Raw genomic sequence first — 22,413 nt, forward strand, 5'->3', positions numbered from 1 at the left:
ATGATACCATTTTTCACTATTCTGACCCTGAGGTTCTTTTAGAATATAGAAGATTTCAGCAAAGTGCCTCAGGGGAAAGCAGTCTCAGTGCTTTCAGGATAGTAGCCAGTGTGGACCCGACCTTGGCTGTGCTGACCAGATCTCCTACTTGGACAGATTCCACTGGGATCTCCTGCACTTTACCTTCACCAAGTATCCCAGGGTTTCAGCGACATTTCCAGAGTCTTATAGCACAAAGCAGGGGCAACATGATTGACAAATATCTTGCTACCCAAAGATTCATATCACAAAAAAGGGGCAATATGATGACATATACATCTAATACATCACATCTAAGGTCAAAAGATATTTAACAAAGAGAAATATTTATAGATGGATGGAGGGAAAGGGGAAGGATGGAGGTGAACACAGTCGGGGATCAGACACATAATTTTATATTGTCTATATGTGTCACAAGAGACATCTTCCTGTCAGTGGATCATCTTATATTTGGCATTTGTAGTGGATTTTCATTATCTTTCAAATCAAATCGAAGAAGAAAAGTAAATAAATATTCCTTAAAGAAATCCTCTAAGGTTATAAAACATGTTCTTAAGAAGGCTAGCTAGTAAAGGAACCTTGGAGGAGGAGCAAGGTCATTGTCACGAGCAGACACACACACCACCACCACCACCACCACCACCACCACAGCCCTCTGGTGGCGAAGTGAGAAATGGCATGAGTGCTGCAGGACTCAAGCCTCTGTCAGCAATAGTAGCCAACACCAAACAAGTGAGACATCTTCCCAGACTTGCTGTTAGCCCAAAATAAATTATGTCAGAGGTAATGTTCTGGGCAAACAAGTGAGACATCTTCCCAGACTTGCTGTTAGCCCAAAATAAATTATGTCAGAGGTAATGTTCTGGGGTGCATTCCAGTGGAAGTAATTGTCTTGCCATTTCTCACTGTGAAAAAAAAAATAGGCCAGTTCCCAAGTGTGGTATTTCAGGGAGTATTTGTTGAGCACCCAAGTCAGGTACTGGGTTCCAGGATAGAAAATAGGGAAAAAGTGTTAGGAATAACTTGTCTACATCACAGCCCATGTGTCTGGTTTTTAAAACTTAGTATATCAAACCAAAGGATATGTATGAAATCCTTCCGACAATATGAAAAATAAAATGTTTTAGAAAATTGGAAAACCACAACTCAGCCTATCTTGTAAAATTTCACCTAAATTGATAGTTTTTTTAAAAAGGATCACTCTATATTCGTGGTCACTTTTTCACTCAGTGTAAACAATTATTCCCTCCCTATAAATTTTCAGAAAATGTGCTTTTCATTGCTGTATAGTATTCCTTCTAGTAACTGGTACATTGGTATATAAATGACCTGCTTCTATCCTTCCTGCTGCTATCTTCCTCCACCAACCATATTTTGTTTATCTCTGGAAGTGGAGTTCTCTTGCAGTCATCTCCAGGCAGCTCCCAAATCTAGAATTAGTTACTGAACTTCCAGAGCATTACCACTCCATTGCTTTCTCCTAGGATGGCAGGCACTTCGTATATCCTATCTCCTTTTTTAGATGTAGAGCTTCTCCCAGACCTAGATGCTGCTCAATCAAATCTCAGTCCAGCCCTTGGTACAGCACTTGGCATATAGTAAATACTCAATAATGATTTGTAAAACACTGTAAATCTGAATGACTTACTCACTGTTGCAGAGAACTTTAGCTATCCATCAATTCTACCCTCTTGGGGCTCATGGCTAGACTGCATCGCCTGGCCTCCCTTGTGGGCCTATGATCATGTCATTGCCAATGGAAGAAGAAAGGAACTGACATGGTCCACTGCAGCCCTGGCCTGTGAAATCCTCCCAACATGCATTTCTCCACACTTTCCCCACTTCTGCTGACGAATGCAGATGGGGATAAAATCCTAGGAATGGAGAAGGCACATGATAAAAAACTCTGGGTTCCTGAATGACTACGTGAAGAAGTGCAGTCTCTTGCCAACCTGAACACCCACCCAGCACTGTTATTTGGTCAGTTGTTGATGAAATAATGGCAGTTATTGGTAATTCAGCATAATATACCAACAAAAATTTAATCACAGGAATCACTTGAATAGGCCTCAAAATTTAATTTGGCCTTGCTAGTTTTACCCTCCATTGTAACCCTGCTATTCTAACCCAGTCCTTTTACCTCAGAAACTTCAATCACTCAAAATATTTTGATTCTGGATGTAAAAACATTGAAATCAAAATCGTAACATTTTCAAATGTTTGTGGGAAAGTATTTTCCAGAGAAAACTCAGTAAGACATTTTAATTCCTTGATCCTGCTTGAAAATAGAGCACAGTACACTGATTGTAGTTTTTCCATGTTTATTTTTAATTTGTTGAAGTGTTTTAATTGGGATCAATTTTGTTTTAAATATACATGGCAGGATTTCTTGTCTACATCATAATTTACTGACAGTCGATTCTGCCTTTTGCCTTCTCTAATTTGGAACTGCACTGAAAATTCGAATGAGAAAACAATTACAGTAAAGCAGAAATATACATGTTGTTTCTCCAAAACTCTTTGATGAGCTTTGAAGAGGCCATGAGGAGCCCCAACGAGGAAGAACTGACTGCCCCGTAAGTTGTTCAGTGTTATGCCAAAAACTCATACAGTGAAAAAAATGACTCATTTTTGGAAATAAGACTGCTTCAGAATTCAAAATGTCATCGGTAAAGGGCACTCAAATTAAATAGTACAATGTTTCTTTCCTAAATATGTAACTATTTGGAATTCAACTTTGATTTCACCACTTCAAATTACCTCTATGCTTTAAAACCATTCTCCCTGAGAAAGGGAGGTTTCATTTACGATGACATCCAATGTGCTTGCGAGTGTTCAAAAATAATGAACATTTTGGACACAGATAGCAGCATATAATTATTTTACAAATGCAAAGACCTGGTTGACAAATAGCTGGTTTACAAAACAAACCTGTTTGAGAGATTTAGAAACGAATTCCTGAAAATCAAAGTCTGTTGCTGCTGGTAAATAAAAGATATGCTGAAAAGCTTTCGCTGAGAGGGTATGGAGCATTGGAATGACACCAAGAAATAGAGTAATTGTGAGCTTGATAAGAGAATGGAAGCAAGTCCAAGTGATGTCACCTTTGACCGCTTAGTTTTATCACTAGATAAAAGGCTGCAGTTCCTTCAGAGAAGTATTATTAGAAAAGAGAACTGAAAGAGTTAAAATATCCTAGTGTGTAACTGTCCAGAAATTAATGTCGTAGTTATATTTTATTAAATACAGTTTTATTAAATATTATCTAAGTCCTACTGCATTTAAGTTCTTCTTTTACAAAGTCTTACACTTATGTACTCGTATCTTAAGAATATGCCACAATATAGCCTAGAAATTTCAATAGCCAACAGAGTTTAGAAAGTTGTTCAAATAAACTGCTGTATCAGAGGACACAAAGAAATATTACAAAAATACTGTTATACTTTTTTCTGCCACATACTGCTTAATTAATCCTACTGTTAATTACTATTGTCACTGTTTAAGCAGTTCTATTGTGGTTTTATTCAAATAACAGCATTTATGTAACAGGAAAGTAAATACAGAATAAGATAGCATTTCAAACAAACACCAATTTTTCATATTTTTATGTTAAAGTAGTAACTTTGTGTGTATTTAATTATCTGTTACATGATAGCTCTCGTCCAGCTAGGCTGTGTTCTGTGTTGGCTCTCTAACCCTGCCCCAGTCCTGCCCAGGACACCAAAGGAGGGACCCAGCCCGCCCCAGGAGACTAACCTGGGACACTCATAATAAATCCCACCCGTCAGTGCGACGAGGCCCGGTTCTCTGAACGCGGGCTTGTCACTGACTGGCCCCGCTTCCGCCGTGTCATGGCTTTGCCCCTGGTGACCCAGACAGGCCGGTGCCTGTGCAGCCACGGAGGAGGGCCAGCCGCTTCCGGTTCAGGTTGTCAAAGTGGCGCCCAGGCCGCCTTGCCGCGTGTTTTCCGGTCTCAATCCGGCGTGGCAGGGCAGGGAGGCGCCGCAGCTCTTTCAGACCCGCTCGGTCATGGCGGCGCCCTGACTCTCCTTCCGGCCAATCCTGTCATGGCGATACCCTGAGTAGCCACCTCCAGCCCCAGCACCCCTACGTTGTCCTGGCTCTTTTTCACTCCCCGCCGCTGTGGCAGCGCCCAGGGTTCACCGGATGTAAAACATCGGAAGTGAGGCGGGGCCTCTGCCCGGAAGCGAGCGCGGCGCTGGGAAAGATGGCGGCGGCGGTGGCTGTGGGCAACGCGGTGCCTTCCGGGGCCCGGCATTGCGGGGCTCGGCCCGGCGGGCAGCCCAAACCGGGGCCGCAGCCGCGCACGCTCCTTGCCGCCGGGCCGGGGCTCATAGCGAGCGGCGACGAGCTGGTCGCCGCCGTGTGGCCATACCGGCGGCTGGCGCTGCTGCGGCGTCTCACGGTGCTGCCGTTCGCTGGGCTGCTCTACCCGGCCTGGCTGGGCGCCGCGGCCGCCGGCTGCTGGGGCTGGGGCAGCAGCTGGGCGCAGATCCCCGAGGCCGCGCTGCTCGTGCTCGCCACTATCTGCCTCGCGCACGCGCTCACCTTCCTCTCGGGGCATTGGTCGGTGCATGCTCACTGCGCGCTCACCTGCACCCCGGTAAGTGCACAGGCACGAACCCGACCCCCGCACGGCCGGGCTTCGCCGCGGGTCCTAGGCGCGGCGTTCGTGTCGATACCCGGTCCGGGCCTCTCCTGCCGACCTGGGTCCCCAGGGGCGCACTGCACCCTTTAGCGCTGGCATAATTCTAGTCCCACTCCGACTCGTTATGCGATTCTGGTGCAGGTTACTTCCCTTCTCTGGAATTCCTCTCCGGTGTGGGTATTTAGATTCCATAAGGTAATACCTATAAAAAGTTTAGAGCAGGGCCTTGTATGTGTTACTGTGTGACAGGGCTAGTTAATGCTCGCTCCCATCCTAGCGAGTACGCTATTGTTTCTCCTGGAAACGGTCCTACCTTCCTTGACGTCTCTCTCCCACCTTGGTTTTCAAAGTGTGAGGCTACACCTGCGGGGTGGATTTTCCTGTCTGTGAAGCTTTGTTTGAAAACTGAACATCATTCCTGCTGTCCAGTGCTCAGAGTCCTCCACTACTGCGACCAAAATGAGCTTGAAATGCAGTTAATCACTGCATTGAGAGGAGCAGGAGTTGTTTGTGAGCAAGTGACTTAACTGCTTGGAGTCTCTTTATGTCCATCTGCAAGATGAGGGTGATCGATGGTGAGAACTGCTGTCAGGATGTGACCCTTGGACCCAAATCTGGATGAGAGCTATCCTGGGTCAGCAGTTGATATCCGTAATTGTGCTACTGTGGCCCTCTGGGCGTCCCTCAGATAACACTGGCTGGTTTGGAGCCCTGAGCACTGAGGTCAGCCTCCACTTTGATCCCAGGTTTGTGTCAGCTGAAAGAAGAGGGAAAGGGAACTGCACCAGGGGCTGCAGAAAGAGACAGGAGTCCCCATCTTTGACTCCAAATCTGAACTGAATCCTCCTTCTTTCTGAGAGTGAAATCTCCCTATCCTAACAAGCCTATTCCAGGGGTGGGGCTCAAACTTCTGGGCTTGGTGGATTCAAGTCAATACAATGAAAGACCTCAATGAGGGACAGAAACATAGGAGGGAGTTGGGGGAAGTGTGACACTGCCCCCCAATCTTCCAGCTGCCTTTTGGTCCAAAGCTTAAAAATGTAACTTAATTTCCTTTCCAGGGATGGAGAACACAGAGGAGCTAAGCAGCTGTGGGGTTAGGACAGGCAGTTCTGGGTTTGCAGTAGAGATCTCAGATGCCAGTTCTTCTGCTCTCCGGGTTTCAATTTCCCCTTGTGTCAAGTGAGAACCGTAACACTTACCTCAGAGTGCCATTGTGAGAAGAAATAGATAACATCTGCAAAGCACTTTGTGTGGGGCTAGCCCTGTGCAGCACTTTGCCCTTTTTTCCCATGGCGTTACCAGAGTTCGTAATGTTATGTCATTATTTTCTGCCTGTTTCCATTGTCCATAAACTCTCTGAGGGGCAGGACCTTGTTTTTTAGGATCACCCCTGTGACACATACACACACGTATGTGCCTTGCCCTCAAATACATATGCAGTGCTTGGTCTAGCATAGCAGCAGTGGGGTGGATGCACTCATGACTGAGGAGTGTTAATTGAGCTCCATTTGATGCCTCCATTGTCTTAGGTACTGAGGAAACAGCAGTGAACAAAACAGACAAAGCCCATTGCCTTCATGGTGTTAGTGGGGGAGATAGAACTCATACTTTGCAATCAACACTAAAGAGAGAATTCTCAAAGGCGCTTCCAAGCACAGCTCGGGCAGCAGACATCTGCGGATTTCTTTCTGGCTCCCACTAGGTGGTCCTGGGTGGGGCACAGGCTGTGGCTGAAATAGACATACAGCAAATCCCCTCCAAGGTGGTTCTGGGGCTGGCACCACCCAGTGGCCAGCTTCAAAAGGAGCTGGAGCATCTAGCGTTCTCCAAGTACAGCACACCCAAGGGGCGAATTGGGCAGGCACCAGAGTCCCACCGAGGCAGATCCTGCTCTGTAGGATCAGCCCTGGCACAACAACCCTTCTACTGTAGTCAAGGCCAGTCCTTACAAACAGTGAGCCCAAGAGCCAGTCCCTCACATTGATGTGTAATTATCATCCAAGGCTCCCTATAAGAGGAGGGCCCACAAAACCCACACAAGGGATGTACCTGGAGCACATGGCTCAGGTGACCAGAAAGACTGCACCACTGAACCCCACAACACACCTACTACATAAGGCCACTCTACTAAGACCAGAAGACATAGCAGCCCTATCTAATACACAGAAACAAACACAGGGAGGCAGCCAAAATGGGAAGACAAAGAAACGTCCCAAATGAAAGAACAGAACAAAGCTCCAGAAAAAGAACTAAGCAAAACGGAGATAAGCAATCTATCAGACGCAGAGTTCCAAACACTGGTTATAAGAATGCTCAGTGATCTCAGAGAAATGGAGATGGAAAACGTGAAAAAGAACCAGTCAGAAAGAAATGATACAACAGAGGAAATGAAGAATATATTACAGGGAATCAACAGTAGATTAGATGAAGTAGAGGATCCAACGAGCAATGTAGACAATAAGGTAGCAAAAAACACCCAACCAGAACAGCAAAAAGAAAAAAGCCAAAAAATTGAGAGTTTAAGGGGCCTCTGTGGCAGTATCAATATCAAGTGTACCAACATTCACATTGTAGGGGTACCAGAAGGAGAAGAGAGCAAGGAATTGAACACCTATTTGAAGAAATAATGACAGAAAACTTCCCTAACCTACTGAAGGAAATGGACATACAAGCCCAGGAAGCAAAGAGTCCCGAACAAAATAAACCCAAAGAGGCCAACACCAAGACACATCATAATTAAAGTGTCAAAGGTTAAATACAAAGAGGGAATCTTAAAAGCAGCAAGAGAAAAGCAGTTAGTTGCCTGCAAGGGAGCCCCCATAAGACTGTCAGCTGATTTCTCAACAGAAACTTTGCAGGCAAGAGCATGGCAGGAAATATTCCAAGTGATGAAAAGCAACAACATACAACCAAGATTGCTCTACCCAGCAAAGCTATCGTTTAGAATTGAAGGATAGATAAGGAGCTTCCCAGATAAGAAAAAGCTGAAGGACTTCATCACCACCAAACCAGTATTATAGGGACTCTTAGAGGGACTTCCTTAAGATGGGAGGGGGGTTAAGGACGTGTGAAACAGGGAGGAATTAAGAAGTACAAATTGGGTGTTATACAGTAGTCATGGGGATGTAGGGTATAGTATAAGGAATATAGTCAAAAATATTGTAATAACTAGGTATGGTGCCAGACAGGTACTAGATCTGTCAGGGTGATAGATGGGAATGGGGTTGGGGGCAGATGAAAAAAGTGAAGGTGTTAAGAAATACAAATTGATAGTTAATACACTATGGGGAATATAATCAACAATGTTGTAAAGACCATGTAAGGTGCCAGATGGGCACTGGACTTATCAGGGGGATCATGTCATAGATGTGTAGATGCCTGACCAACGTGCTATACACCTGGAGCTGAAGTAGAATAATAGTGAATGTCAACTATAACTAAATATATAGGTATATATAGTCACGGCATGTGGGGTACAACAGGGAAGATAGTCGATGGTATTGTAACAGCTGTGTAAGATGTCAGAGGGGTAGTCGCTTGGGTGTGGGTTATCACTTTATAAGGGCTTTAAATGTATACTATGTTGCTTTGTACATCTGAAACTAATTTTTAAAAAATTTAAAATAGAGAATAGGGATGAGGATAGAAATGTCATGAGGGAGCTTTACCTGGGGCATCCAGAGGTGGCCTCCTGAGATGACATTTGAGTAAAGGCCTGTTTTGCTGTGTTCTAGGCACAGAGAACAGCACATGCCAAGCCACTTAGCTGAGGCAAGGACAAGCCTTCAGCCTCATGCGTCCTCCTTGCGGGAGGACACAGCGAGAATAGCAATGGGGTGGGGGTAGGAAGCTAAGCAGCTGCCGGCCAGGTGGGCTATGACAGGGCTTGGCTCACACGGATCAAGGGTGCACCTCTGCTGGACAGTGTTCTTCCTCTTTGAGTTCATGTCACCTGTGAACAGCCCTGGGCATTGGATGCTATCTGAGGCCCTGACTTTATGACACAGGACCACAGGAATGACTTGATGATGTCCCTTGTCCCAGTGACAGACTGGGGAGTGGCCAGTCCAGCACCCAGAGCCCAGTGGGGGCTGTGGGGTTGAGAAGGGCTCAGCGGCATCGCTTTGCCTCTCGCAGGAGTACGACCTCAGCAAAGCAACCTTCGTGAAGGTAGTGCCAACCCCCAACAATGGCTCCACTGAGCTCGTGGCCCTGCACCGTGATGAGGTAGGGACCGCCGGCCAGACCGCCCAACTCAGGGCTTGGGTGGGATTCCCAGGCGCTGACACCCCCAGGGTAGGGACCTCTTCCAAAAACACACCTTCTCCTGCAGGGCGAAGGTGGGCAGGAAGTGCTGTCCTTCGAATTCCAGAAGATCAAGTATTCCTACGACGCCCTGGAGAAGAAACGCTTCCTCCCCGTGGCCTTTCCTGTGGGAAACTCCTTCTCTTACTACCAGAGCAACAGAGGGTTCCAGGAGGACTCAGAGATCCGAGCAGCTGAGAAGAAGTTTGGGAGCAACAAGTGAGTCCTGACATCCTCGTGGGTGGTCCCTGCTGACAGGGCTGGGCCTCTCTACCTGTAGCCACAGGCTGTGTACCTGTCCCAGCCAGTAGCCCCTTTCCCGTTTCTGCCCCTTCCCACTCCTGAGTCCAGGGGCCTGAGAAATGGGGTGGAGGAGTCCACCTTTTCCGTGAAACATCACAGGTGAAGGTGGCACCCTTTGAGAAATGTGCTCTAGTGCAGTTTTCCCTGAACTGTCCCGCTGACAGAAGCCCTTGAGGGCTCACGGCCAGGAGGTCTTCCTGGGGAGCTTGGCCTACGGCCTGCAAGAATTGACTGTTCACCTTTGTTTCTGTAAGCCTCTTCATTTTGACTTCTTCCTTTAAATGTAGTTTCTTACCACTCTCCTCATACACATCCTGGCACTTAAAGAATGGTGATGAAACAGACGTCATTGATCAGAGTAGCTCTTCTCTGTACCAGGTAGAAGCAGGAGCTCTGTGTGCACTTGCACCTTTAATCTTCACCAAAACGCCAGTGCTGACACGCTGCTGGGAGAGGGCAGAGCCCCCATCCTGGCCACCGTGACAGGAGACCTGAAAACACTCAGAATCTCTAGGGAATTCTTTCCTGACTTAATTGTGTACCACAACTGTCATTCCAATAGGAAGATTTGTAAGAAATGTTTACCGATCCCCAACCCCCAGGCCAGCCACAGTGGCAGCCTGGGACATCCCCACTCACCCCATTGTTGCTCATGTAAAGGCACCCAGTGCAATACAAGGTGGGACCACTGTGGTTTCTTTCTCTCACATCCCCCGTCCAGGACATCCCTCCGGTTCAAGGGCAGAGCGAGGACGGCCCTAGTTGACCTGGCTGGTCCTCTGGTCAGAGGGCGCCCACTGTCCACAGTGCTGCAGGACAGGCCCTGCTCCTCACATTCCGAGGCATTGATTCGGGGAGTTTTTGGAAAATCCTGGCTCCAGACCTCCCCTCTCCAGAGTGGGGTGAGGCTCAGGCACCATATTGCAGGCCTAGTGGGGCTTCTTGGCATCAGACTGCCGGGCCTCCTTCAGGGCTCTCGTCCCAGTCAGATGTTCCTTCTCCATTTGCCTCATCACCCAACCAGATGAGGAGTTCTCATCCCTCACCAGCCCCACTTGGGGGCAGCTGCCTGAAGGACCTATTGCTACTTCAGAAGCTTCATCTGGCTTCTGCAGAGCAGAGGGCCGCAGTGTCAGTCTGCCTGCCCTGGTGCCCCGGGGACGAGGAGAGCCGTAGTTGGATGGAGTGTCCTACCTAGAAGCTTGCCAGGGCTTCTCATTTCCTGGGGAGGCCCAGGAAGAGGTATCAGGGTGGGGCCTCCAAGGCCTCCCCCCATGAATAGGGCCTGGGGTCTGGTTTCTTGCAGGGCCGAGATGGTGGTGCCTGACTTCTCAGAGCTGTTCAAGGAGAGAGCCACAGCACCCTTCTTTGTGTTCCAGGTAAAACGGCAGCTCTGGCCTTTCTCCCCACCCTGGTCTTTAGGGCTTTCACAGCCAGAGCGACCTACGTCCAATTCCAAACCCCAAAACCTCCCTGTCCCGGTGGGTCAGAGTCCCTGGGTGGAACAGCCCTCGGGGTACAGCAGGCATCCTCATTGCATTCCCGGGGACAGGTGTTCTGCGTGGGGCTCTGGTGCCTGGACGAGTACTGGTACTACAGCGTCTTCACGCTGTCCATGCTGGTGGCCTTCGAGGCGTCTCTGGTGCAGCAGCAGATGCGAAACATGTCTGAGATCCGGAAGATGGGCAACAAGCCACACACGATCCAGGTGAGGTCAGCAGGGTCCCTGCAGTCTTGGCTGGGCCTGGTGCGGGCACATTCCCAAAGCTGACTGCACCCCACCCCACCCAGGTCTACCGAAGCCGCAAGTGGAGGCCTATTGCCAGTGACGAGATTGTTCCCGGGGACATCGTCTCCATCGGTGAGGCCCATTCTGCTCCATCTGGGTGGCAGCCCAGCCGTGGCTTCTCCTTGACCCTCTGGCCCTGTCCCGCAGGCCGCTCGCCACAGGAGAACCTGGTGCCATGCGACGTGCTGCTGCTGCGGGGCCGCTGCATCGTGGACGAGGCCATGCTCACAGGGGAGTCAGTGCCACAGATGAAGGTGCGCAGCAGGGCCGTCCACTCGGGCACATTGCTGAGCCATTCTCAGAGGACCCCCGACCCAGGAGTTGGGAGGAGGCAGAGTGGGGACGGCATCTGAATTGAGCTGCCAGGTCTCCTGGCGGGGTCAGTGCCCCAGACGGAGGAAGGTGGCTGGTAGTGGAAGAGAAGACGAGAGTTTCACGGCATTGGGACGTCTAGGTGCCCTGAGGTAACAGACCGACATGGACTGAGGGCAACAGGGAAGGTATGGTTCCTGGGAGAGGCCAGGTTACAGGCGTGGACGCATGTGCAGGTGCAGAGAAGACCAGGCAGGGCCTGTGTCCCTGGTGAGATGTGCTGGGCCTGGCGAGGAGCGCTGTGAGGAGCAGGCGGGCCCCTCCAGGCCCAGGCTCCAGGTCTCCAGAGACGGCTTGGAGAAGGAGGCCGCGGGGCCCGGCCGTCAACTTCACTGTCCGCTCCTCCCCCCCAGGAGCCCATCGAAGACCTCAGCCCCACCCGGGTGCTGGACCTGCAGGCCGACTCCCGGCTCCATGTCATCTTTGGGGGCACCAAGGTGGTGCAGCACATCCCCCCACAGAAGGCCACCACGGGCCTGAAGCGTAGGTGCCTTGGCGGTGTCTGGGGGTGTCCTGGCCCCACCACCCCCACCCCCGCCATGTCTGCTTGGCCGTGAGGGAGTTCAGAGGAACAGACCAAAACAACGCTGACTCTGCTTTTCTCCACAGCGGTCGACAGTGGGTGTGTCGCCTATGTCCTGAGGACTGGATTCAACACGTCCCAGGTGTGGCGCCTTGCCTGGCTCTGGGAGGGTGGGCCCCAGGACAGGTAATGGACACTCAAGGCAGCAGCCCTGTCGGACCCGAAAACGTGCACCCCACAGGCTCCCTCTGATGGCAGGTCCTGGGCCAGGGGCCGTGCGGATGTCAGCCCCAGACCAGGCCCACTCTCCCCAACTGAGGGAACCGGTGGGGAGCAGACAGCAGACCAGCTGTTACCATGTGCTTTGGGGTTGTGAATAGAATGGAGCTCATAAACTCAGTAAAGCAGCAGGAGGACGGCCTGGTAGAGGTGATGGCCAGACCTCCTTCCAGGAGCTCCTGCGCCCACCTCAGCCACGTCCTTCCCTAGCACCCAGGCCTCAGCCGTTGGTCTCCATGGCTCTTGGCTGAGTTGCAGCTGCAGGACTCACTGGCGGGCCCAGGGCAAGTGCTTCCTGTGAGCTGCGGGAATATCTGGCCCTGATGCCCTGAGGCAGGGGAGGCTGCCATCCCCACACACCCCTGCTTAGGAAAGGCCCCGTGTCGGTCCCTCCAGGGTAAGCTGCTGCGCACGATCCTCTTCGGAGTCAAGAGAGTGACTGCAAACAACCTGGAGACGTTTGTCTTCATCCTCTTTCTCCTGGTCTTTGCCATCGCAGCAGCTGCCTATGTGTGGGTGGAAGGTAAGCACCATGCCCGCCCCCCACCTGTCTGCTGGGTCTTGTGCCCACTGCGCCAGGCTGGCAGGCCCTGTCTCCGCAGGCACCAAGGACCCCAGCCGCAACCGCTATAAGCTGTTTCTGGAATGCACACTGATCCTCACGTCAGTCGTGCCCCCTGAGCTGCCCATCGAGCTGTCTCTGGCCGTCAATACCTCTCTAATTGCCCTGGCCAAGCTCTGTGAGTGCCTGGGGCAGGACCGGGGCACCGAGTGGGGGGGCCTGGCGGCAGGACCCCTGACCTTGGCTCTGTCTCCCAGACATGTACTGTACGGAGCCCTTCCGGATCCCCTTTGCTGGCAAGGTAGAGGTGTGCTGCTTTGACAAAACAGGGACCTTGACCAGCGACAGCCTGGTGGTGCGCGGCGTGGCCGGGCTCAGGTGAGTGTGGAGGCCTGGGCCCCGAGGCACCTAAGCCAGTAGTGGGCTTTCTGGGAGCTCCAGGGACTAACCGCTGCCCCTCCCAAGCCCCCAAAGTGAGGGCCTGTCAGAGGCCCTACTACTGACCCAGGGAGCTCCCTCTGCAGTCTTGGTATGAGTGACAGTGACATGGGAGTCACCTTGGGCTCCGAGCAGCTACGTGACCTCTAGGGGCATCCATGAGACAGGCGTAGGTGTCACGAGGGACACATGGACACCCCGTGGCCCCCCACAGTGACTGGCATGAAATATGGGAGCCCATCCCTTATTCTAGCTGGCACTTCCCAGGGGTCCCTCAACTCTGTAACCAGCTGTTTCCCATCCTTGCAGAGACGGGAAGGAGGTGACCCCCGTGTCCAACATCCCCATAGAAACGCACCGGGCCCTGGCCTCATGCCACTCCCTCATGCAGCTGGACGACGGCACCCTGGTGGGTGACCCCCTCGAGAAGGCCATGCTGACAGCTGTGGACTGGACACTGACCAAAGGTGAGGGGATGGAATCTCGGACCCAGTGCAGACACACTGCCGGCTCTCACAGCCCCGGGCAGGCAGGCCAGACCCCTGAGAGACTGTATCCAACTCGGGCTGATGGGTGGACACAGGCATCTCTGACCTGGGGCAGGCCACACTCTTGGGTTCTTCTCAGTTGGAGCCCACCCCACCTAAAGCTACGGGGCGGGGTCCTCCAAGCCCAGATCTCCCAGCTTGGACCCCCTGAAGCCATGAGCCCCTGCAGGCCCTGGTTCTGGGGGTGGGGGGAGTGAGAAGGGGCAGGCGGGGGCCTGGCTGCCTCTTTGGAGCGAAGGCCCTCAGGACTCGTACTTATTTGTTTCCAGATGAGAAAGTATTCCCCCGAAGTATTAAAACTCAGGGGCTGAAAATTCACCAGCGCTTTCATTTTGCCAGTGCCCTAAAGCGAATGTCCGTGCTCGCCTCCTACGAGAAGCTGGGCTCCACCGACCTCTGCTACATCGCGGCTGTGAAGGGGGCCCCTGAAACCCTGCACTCTATGGTGAGCCAGGCCCAGCCTTGGGGTTTGGGGGAGAGGTTGGTGTGAGGCAGTCGGTGACGTCCCCTGCGTTCCCTGCAGTTCGCCCAGTGCCCACCCAACTATCACCACATCCACACGGAGATTTCCCGGGAAGGAGCCCGCGTCCTGGCTCTGGGGTACAAGGAGCTGGGGCACCTCACTCATCAGCAGGTAAGGGCCCAGGCTCCCCACCTGTCAGCCTTCCGTCTGCATCACCCTGTGTCCCCGCAGTGCCACTGTGAGCAAACCTGATTTCATCTTCCTCCTCCCCAGCCTCTACCTTTGGAAGCTCCAGGTGGCACACCATCCTCAGTCCCTTCTCCTCCGCTGGGTGCCCTGCCCACATGGGACTATCTCATGCTAGAGCCCAGGGCTGCTTCGGCCCAGCCTCCTACACCCACACCCACGGGGCCTCACCCGCCCTTGGGGAACGTCAGGAGACACCTTAGATGGGCAGGAGCAGTTTCCAGCCCAGCCCTGCCCTTCCCAGCCCAGCCACCTGGTCCCTGAATGGTTTGGGGGATCCGCAGCTCTGGGTGAAACCCCACATCTCATCAGCTCTCCTCCCACCTTCACTGCCAACGTTGCTCCTTCGCCTGCTTCCACCTTGGCCCTCATGCAGGCTGCACCTAGTGAAGGAGAAGAAACCAAGGGGTCCTTCCAGCATGCACACCTCGTCACATCCCCCTCCGAGCCGCTCCTGCTCAGCCTCACCCCTGACCCTGTCCGCCCTGTTCCTCTGCCTTCATTTCTCTCATCACATTCAGCACTCTGATCCTGATTTTTCTTTATGGCACACTTCTGGTAGACAAGTTCCACGGGAGTGAGGATTTTTTGGTTTCTGCTGTGATGTGTATGAGGATGAGTGTGTGCTAGGTAGTTAACAAAGAAGAGTCCCTGACTTTAATGACAGGAGCCAAGGCACAAGGTCTCTGCAATGTGCCATGTCCACACCAGGGAGTACAAGCACCCATCAGGCGGGGACCACCCACTTACTGTCAAGCCCCTGTGCCACAAGGGAAGATAACGGCCTTCTTCTGACCTACCCACCCACCCTTGGGAAATTGAGGAGGGACGGGTCATGAGGGTATCCCCATGTCCATCCAGGCCCGGGAGGTCAAGCGGGAGGCCTTGGAGTGCAACCTCAAGTTCGTCGGCTTCATCGTGGTCTCCTGCCCACTCAAGGCTGATTCCAAGGCTGTGATCCGGGAGATTCAGAACGCCTCGCACCGGGTACGGCTGCTGGGCCTCTCCACCCTGGGCCGCTCGGGCGGTGGGCCAGTGGGTCTCAGCTCCTCCTTACCGGTGCGGAATGTGATAGCAGAGGACACTTACACCCTCAGCAGCAAGTGGGTGTGGGTGTCCAGGTTTCAGCAGTGGATGCCGTGGATTTGGGCCAAGTTCCACTGTGGCTTGGGCATTCGTGCTGCTGGGCCTGAGGTGCTCTGGGACCCAGCCCGCGCCTGCCCTTCTCACTGTGCATCCTTGGGCCTCCAGCATCCCTGGGAGGTTGAGGCTGAGGATGGGTCAGGAGACATGGCGGCAATACCCAGACAGGCCACATCTGTCTGTCCCATGGCTTTGATCTGTATGTCCTGGAGGTTGGTATTCTCTAGTTTGAGACTCAGGATGCAGTATAGGGGGTGGTAGATAAGTGAGGAGTCTCGGAGAGAGGGTGGTGACGTGGTTAGTCCTCGCCTGGCATTTAGTAGGCCTCGCCAGCTCTAAGCTGGGAGGCTGGAGTGTGGGGTTCCCCCCACCCCGGACATAGCCTCCTGGGCACTTACCAAGCCAAGAAGGTCCACACCAAGGTTCGTAGTTTATACTGCAAAGAAAAGGTATGGGTGTTCTCAGGAAGACACACGTCCACGTGTCGTTTTCATGAAACACCCCTGGGTGGGCAGATGGTGGCCCTGGAAGCCCAGTCCCCAGTGAGAGGCAGGACCTTCCTCTGTGGCCTTTATTAGAGGGAATTCAGTCACCGGGTCTCCAGGCTGGAATTCTGCCCCCTGAGCCTCCACGCCTCTCCCCAGGTGATGATGATCACAGGGGACAACCCTCTCACTGCCTGCCATGTGGCCCAGGAGCTACACTTCATTGAGAAGGCACACACGCTAATTCTGCAGCCCCCCACAGAGAAAGGTGAGAGCCCGAGTGGCGGGGGGTCGGGGGACTATGAGTCCAAGAACAGCTCCTGTCCTGGTGGCTCTCCTGCATGCCTGACCTGAGTGAGCATGCCCAGTTCATCGAGTACCTGTGATGGTGGCAGCAGTGTGACATGGGCCTGTGGGTCACAGCCCTGCTCCTTGGGCCATGTGGTCAAGGAGCTCCATACCCACGTATCAGTCACTGGCTCCTAGATGAAGGATGGCTTCCAACCTCAAGGCAATTGACTGTAGTCACATCAGCCCACATTTCATATTGTCATGCCCACCTTGGGCCTGGCAAGCGCCTGTGCACAGCATGTGCCCCCCTCCCAAGCTCAGAGACTGCTGGTGCCGGTGCTCGGCATGACCAGGCCCTGGGTAGAGGGCTTGGTGTACATTGTCACAGCCCTCTGCCCTGCATAGGAGGGCTTGCCATTCCCATGCCACATAGGGACCCTGCTTTATAGACATTGAAACAGAAGTGAACCCACCCACCCAGGTCACTTGGTGTTACTGTGCCTAAGCATTTAAACCCAGTTAAACCCAGGCCTGACTCCAGACATTGACCACTCCTGAGTGGCCAAAAACTGGTCCCTCAGTTCGCTGCAAAGTGGTGCCCCAGAGTTGGATCAATCAAGGGGCAAATCCATCGTGGGCACCTTCTGGCTGGTGGGATGGGATCTGTCAGGTGCCAAAGGATGGTACCCAGTGCAGGGCCTGGCAACATATAACCAGGGATATCACGGGGCTACAGGGGAGGATGTTGGTAGTGCCCAGCCAGGGCAACTTCTGGAACCTCCCAGCCTTTCAGTCTGCATTGCTGGTCCCAGGGCTCCATCCAGCTCTAAGTGCTGGGCTCTTCAGAGCCCAGGGGTAGTAGGCAGGTGGCTGTTAGGTCTGTTGATTGGCAAGCGCAGCTGCTCTAACAAAAGAACAACGAAAGCTGGGTGGAAGTTGGTTTCCTGCCCAGCCGAGACAGTCCAGGGTGAGCCATCCAGTCCTGGGAAAGCTAGTGGGCCCGCCAGCTGGAAAGAGGAAATGGATAGCAAGTGTCTGGCTGGAGGAAGTGACTTGCAGGCTCCGGCCCTGGGAGAATGGGGTTTCAGGCAGGCTGCAGGGGTAGGGCTAATTAAGTAACAGGCTGAGGATATGCCTAGGTTCGAATCTGACCCCTTCATATGGTCTCAGGAGAGTGGCTCAGGCCCGGGTTCTGGGATCCCCATCTGTTTTGGAGGGTTCTGTGGATGACCTCTGTGGGGGACCCAGGAGTCCAGAGCGCAGGTAGGTGTGGATGAGGTTATGGAGGTATAAGGAAGGATGGGGATCAAGAAGGTGTCCAGAGAGGAGAGACTGGGACCAGGCATGTGAGGTCCGCATGAGGGGGTCTGCCCGGGCAGCTGAGCCCCGTCACTGACCCTGGACACTGGCCCTGCAGGTCAGCCTTGTGAGTGGTGCTCCATCGATGGCAGCATAGTGCGGCCCCTGGTTCAGGGCTCCCCGAAGGCACTGGCCCTGGAGCATGCGCTGTGCCTCACAGGCGATGGCCTGGCCTACCTGCAGGCCGAGGACCCCCAGCAGCTGCTACGCCTCATCCCCCACGTGCAGGTGTTCGCCCGCGTGGCCCCCAAACAGAAGGTAGGTGCAGGGGTGACAGGCGGGCAGAGCCGTGGGGTGGCACACAGCCCTTACTTGGCCCTTCTCTACCCACATAGGAGTTTGTCATCACCAGCCTGAAGGAGCTGGGCTACGTGACCCTCATGTGTGGGGATGGCACCAATGACGTGGGTGCCCTGAAGCACGCTGATGTGGGTAAGCCCCAGGGGCAAGGGCTGTTCCTTCCTTCACTGTTCTGCCAACTTGGGCTCAGCATCAGGGACATGTCACCAAGCATGAGGAGGCAGTGTGGGGGACGGGCAGGGCCAATAGGATCAGGAATACAAACGTCTACAAGGTCAGGAGGGACACAGATATATGAGGAACCGTGTGGCTGTGGCTGCAGGGAGGCTCTGCGGGGCAAATGCGACTTGGTTTGCTCAGGCCCTCTGACCAGAGAAAGATGGGACAAGTGGGGACACACTGCTGGAGTTGAAGCGTTGGCCGGTGGTTCACAACCTTCGGTCTGTGTTGATGGAACAGATTTTTTGGCTTTATTTATCGACTACAATCGTTACCAAGTATTATTTACCTCCTGTGATCCTTGGCAATCAACTTTGGAAATCAGTTTTTGACACATTTAGTGTTACCTGCCTATAGGTTTTTGTTTTTAAGTACTTTGTAGAAAGTAAGAGAGGTGCTTTCTGAGGAGCTTCTTGGGGAGGTCTGGCTCAGGCCTGTGGCACTGCCTTGATGTTGAGCGGGCACCCCGATCTGGCCTGCTGCCAGGGGATCCCCTGGATCCTGACATATACCACCCCCAGGTGTGGCACTCCTGGCCAATGCCCCCGAGCGGGTCGTCGAGCGCAGGCGGCGCCCCCGAGACAGCCCCATCCTGAGCAACAGCGGTGGCAGGGCCCCCTCCAGGGCTGCTAAGCAAAGGTCGGGGCTCTCGCCCCAGGACGAGCAACTCATCTCCCAGAGGGTGAGTCTTGGAAGGGGGGCACCAGCACCCCCTTGTAGCCAGATCTCACCCTGCGGCCACCCCACAGGACCGCCTGAGCCAAGTGCTGCGGGACCTGGAGGATGAGAGCATGCCCATCGTGAAGCTGGGGGACGCCAGCATCGCAGCGCCCTTCACGTCCAAGCTGTCGTCCATTCAGTGCAGTGAGTGCCCCCGCCCACCGTGTCCCCCCGCCCACCCTGCATGGCACCCATGCCCACACCTACCTCCCCCACCCCTGTCCACACAGTCTGCCACGTGATCAAGCAGGGCCGCTGCACGCTCGTGACCACGCTACAGATGTTCAAGATCCTGGCGCTCAATGCCCTCATCCTAGCGTACAGTCAGAGCGTCCTCTACCTGGAGGGTGTCAAGTTCAGCGACTTCCAGGCCACGCTGCAGGGGCTGCTGCTGGCTGGCTGCTTCCTTTTCATCTCCCGCTCCAAGGTGGGCTGGGACCCCAGGCAAAGCAGTGGCTCCCACCCCAGCCTAGGGCCCCCTCTGCCTGTCTGAGCCACGGCACCCTGGAGATGCTGAGAGGTTTCGTGGCTTCGTGGCCAGGGACGCTTGGGCCAGCCAGAGCAGGCTGTGAGAGGTGCCCCCATGTGTCTGTTGCTTCCTCACAGCAGCCCTCAGGATGGGAGCTGTTGTCTGCCCATTACAGATGGGGGCTGGGGGGCAGGGCAGGTGCCCACTGAGGCTCTTTTGAGGAGCACAACTTGGGCCCTAGCACTAGCCACAAGCGAGCAGGGTTCTGGGGCCTGGTGCCAACCCATGGCCTCAGGATGTGGTGACCGCTCTGCGCCTGGCCTGCAGAAGGCAGGGTTGGTGGGTGGCCCACGGCACTCTGGGCTTGAACACCCATCTGTCTCCTCACACACACCCCCACCACTGCAGCCCCTCAAGACCCTGTCTCGAGAGCGGCCCCTGCCCAATATCTTCAACCTGTACACCATCCTCACGGTCCTGCTCCAGTTCTGCGTGCACTTCCTGAGTCTCGTCTACCTGTACCGGGAGGCCCAGGCCCGGAGCCCTGAGAAGTGAGTGCTGCCCGAGCAGAGGGTGCAGGGAGCACCCAGAGGAGGCAGTGTCCCTATGGTGGGAGGTGAGAGATGGGAGGAGGGTGCACTTGCAGATGTCAGCCTGGGACAGCCGGGGCCAGGCAGAGCCCGGGCTCCGTGCAGAGGCAGCGGAGCTGCAAAGCAGCCCTGACGCCCCTATAGGCAGGAGCCATTCGTGGACCTGTACAAGGAGTTCGAGCCGAGCCTGGTCAACAGCACCGTGTACATCATGGCCATGGCCATGCAGATGGCCACGTTCGCCATCAACTACAAGGTCAGCCCCCGCCCCAGCCCCAGCAGGTTTTGCCCAGCCGCCCAGCCCCCACACCACACAGCCATCCGTCTGTCCCCACAGGGCCCGCCCTTTATGGAGAGCCTGCCCGAGAACAGGCCTCTGGTCTGGAGCCTGGCCGTGTCGCTCCTGGCCGTCGTGGGCCTGCTCCTGGGTTCCTCACCTGACTTCAACAGCCAGTTTGGCCTCGTGGACATCCCAGTAGAGGTGAGTGGCCCTGTGGATGTGCCCCAGGACTCTAAAACTGGGCGCATCTGGGGGCACCCAGCTCACCATCACTCCCTGCCCTGCAGTTCAGACTAGTCATCGCCCAGGTCCTAATCCTCGACTTCTGCCTGGCACTCCTGGCCGACCGCGTCCTGCAGTTCTTCCTGGGGACACCGAAGCTGAAAGTGCCTTCCTGAGACAGCAGTGCCATCACCTATTGGTTACCCTGCTGCCGCTAGGCAGGAGCCCCATGTGGGCCCCGCGAGGGAACACTGCCCCACAGCAAGGCTGCCCCAGCCTTGCCCACCAGGACTGAGCTGGGACCCCGCCACCCCACCCCTACCCCCGCCCATGGCTGTCCACAGGCATGGCTGGCAGAACCAGCCCCTGGGCAGCACCTTTGGTAAATAAAGAAGCATCCACAATTTTAAGAAGCCCTGCCTCTCCATCTGTCTGCACCACACAAGGGGACACTGGGAGGCTGGGTGGTCACCGAGCACGGTCCTGGTGTCCTCCCAGAAGGCTGTGTGAGGTGAACGGCACTGCACAGTCAGCACTTGAATGGGCTGACCTTCGAGTACAGACAGTTCTGCGTATTTCCTGGTTTAACCACGCACCTCCATATTTCTGTGGTCTCAGCTTCACATTTGGCATCTCACTGGGGGTAGTCTTAAGGTCTATGACATTTTCCCCTTTTCAGTAATATGCAAAATAACAGAATGCCTCCCTCCTGTGGGGTCTTAGATGGGAGGAAGTTACAATACTGACTCAGGTCACACTCGTTGAAGTCCTGGGGTTCTGAGCCACACAGGTGCTGTGCCACCTCAGTCACATCCAGGCTTTGACCCAGCAGCCTGGCTCAGCCCTCGTACTGACACTGCCCTTCCTTCTGCCTTTCAAAGGGCACTCACTGCAATTCAAGGATGTCAGAGTAGGCAGCCTCAGAGCTAAGAATCACAGCCAGTTGGAGATAAGCCTTTCCAACAGCCAAAAACTTCAGGAAGCAAAGTTATTTCCAGCCAGGAATCCCATTGAGTGAAGGGTGTGGGTGCTTTTTTTTTTTTTTTTTTTTGGTAACTGACAGGCATGTGACAACCTCAGACCAGGGGACCCAGGCCCAGGCTTCTGGGCAACTTGTCCCACCCATGCTCAGTGGGGCGGCATCTCAGCCCTTTCCAGCCCTGGCCCCTTGGCCATTCTCAGCAGTCCACTCCTGTCTGGCTTCCCCATAGAGAGAGAAGCATGGCATACAGTCCGAGGAAGGTATTGTGAAGCAGCAGGGACCAGCCTGTGAGCATCACGTGGGCCTTGAGTGCTGGCCAAGGTCTTCAGAGTGGTAGTGGCCCCAGACCCCAGCCGGCAGAAGAGTGGCTGTGGTCACGTGGAATGTAGGAGGTCACTAAATCCCTAAGACAACTTGAAGTGACTGGAAAGAGAGCACTCTGAATTGCGTTTGCCGGGGATGATTCTTTGGAGGCTTAAGACAGGGTCTCTGTGGCCCTCTTCCCAGAGATGCTAGGGGCGCTTCTGGCTGCTCTATAATCGGGACCTCAAGAGCCTGATCTAGCTTTGAGGGTCACTGGGAATCTCCCAAGGCAGAGGTCTCTGGCCACAAAGCGTTAGGAGACTAAAGATTCAACTGGGATTGGGCATGACATCAAGCGTCCACCAGGAGGCTCCATGGCTCAGGTCGGGCGGAATGGGTTCAGGGGTCCAGGAGACTCCTGGGCAGGGCTGTCACTGGGCGTTTGGAAGGTTCAGGTTTGGGAACAGGCAGACTCTGGGTTCACTCTGGGGGAAAGTGTGCTAGGAAGGGG

General features: G+C 53.9%; 1 protein-coding gene across 1 annotated transcript; it reads left to right on the top strand.

The window, feature by feature from the left end:
- The first annotated feature begins 4,234 nt into the window (after nt 1-4,234).
- ATP13A1 (ATPase 13A1) lies at nt 4,235-21,030 on the top strand. Its single transcript, XM_019737001.3, has 26 exons — nt 4,235-4,663; nt 8,849-8,938; nt 9,045-9,235; nt 10,626-10,698; nt 10,872-11,027; nt 11,111-11,180; nt 11,256-11,362; nt 11,834-11,963; nt 12,090-12,145; nt 12,679-12,805; nt 12,885-13,022; nt 13,102-13,222; nt 13,592-13,749; nt 14,100-14,275; nt 14,354-14,464; nt 15,401-15,526; nt 16,327-16,435; nt 17,876-18,075; nt 18,153-18,249; nt 18,858-19,018; nt 19,086-19,200; nt 19,287-19,483; nt 19,934-20,076; nt 20,260-20,371; nt 20,453-20,596; nt 20,683-21,030. Exons 1-26 carry the CDS (start codon nt 4,268-4,270, stop codon nt 20,791-20,793), a joined length of 3,615 nt encoding a protein of 1,204 aa, XP_019592560.1. The 5' UTR covers nt 4,235-4,267; the 3' UTR covers nt 20,794-21,030.
- The last annotated feature ends 1,383 nt before the right edge of the window (nt 21,031-22,413 follow it).

This window comes from Rhinolophus sinicus, chromosome 15 (genome assembly GCF_057876585.1).
Source record: "Rhinolophus sinicus isolate RSI-liver-muscle chromosome 15, RSI-T2T, whole genome shotgun sequence".
Lineage (NCBI taxonomy): Eukaryota > Metazoa > Chordata > Mammalia > Chiroptera > Rhinolophidae > Rhinolophus > Rhinolophus sinicus.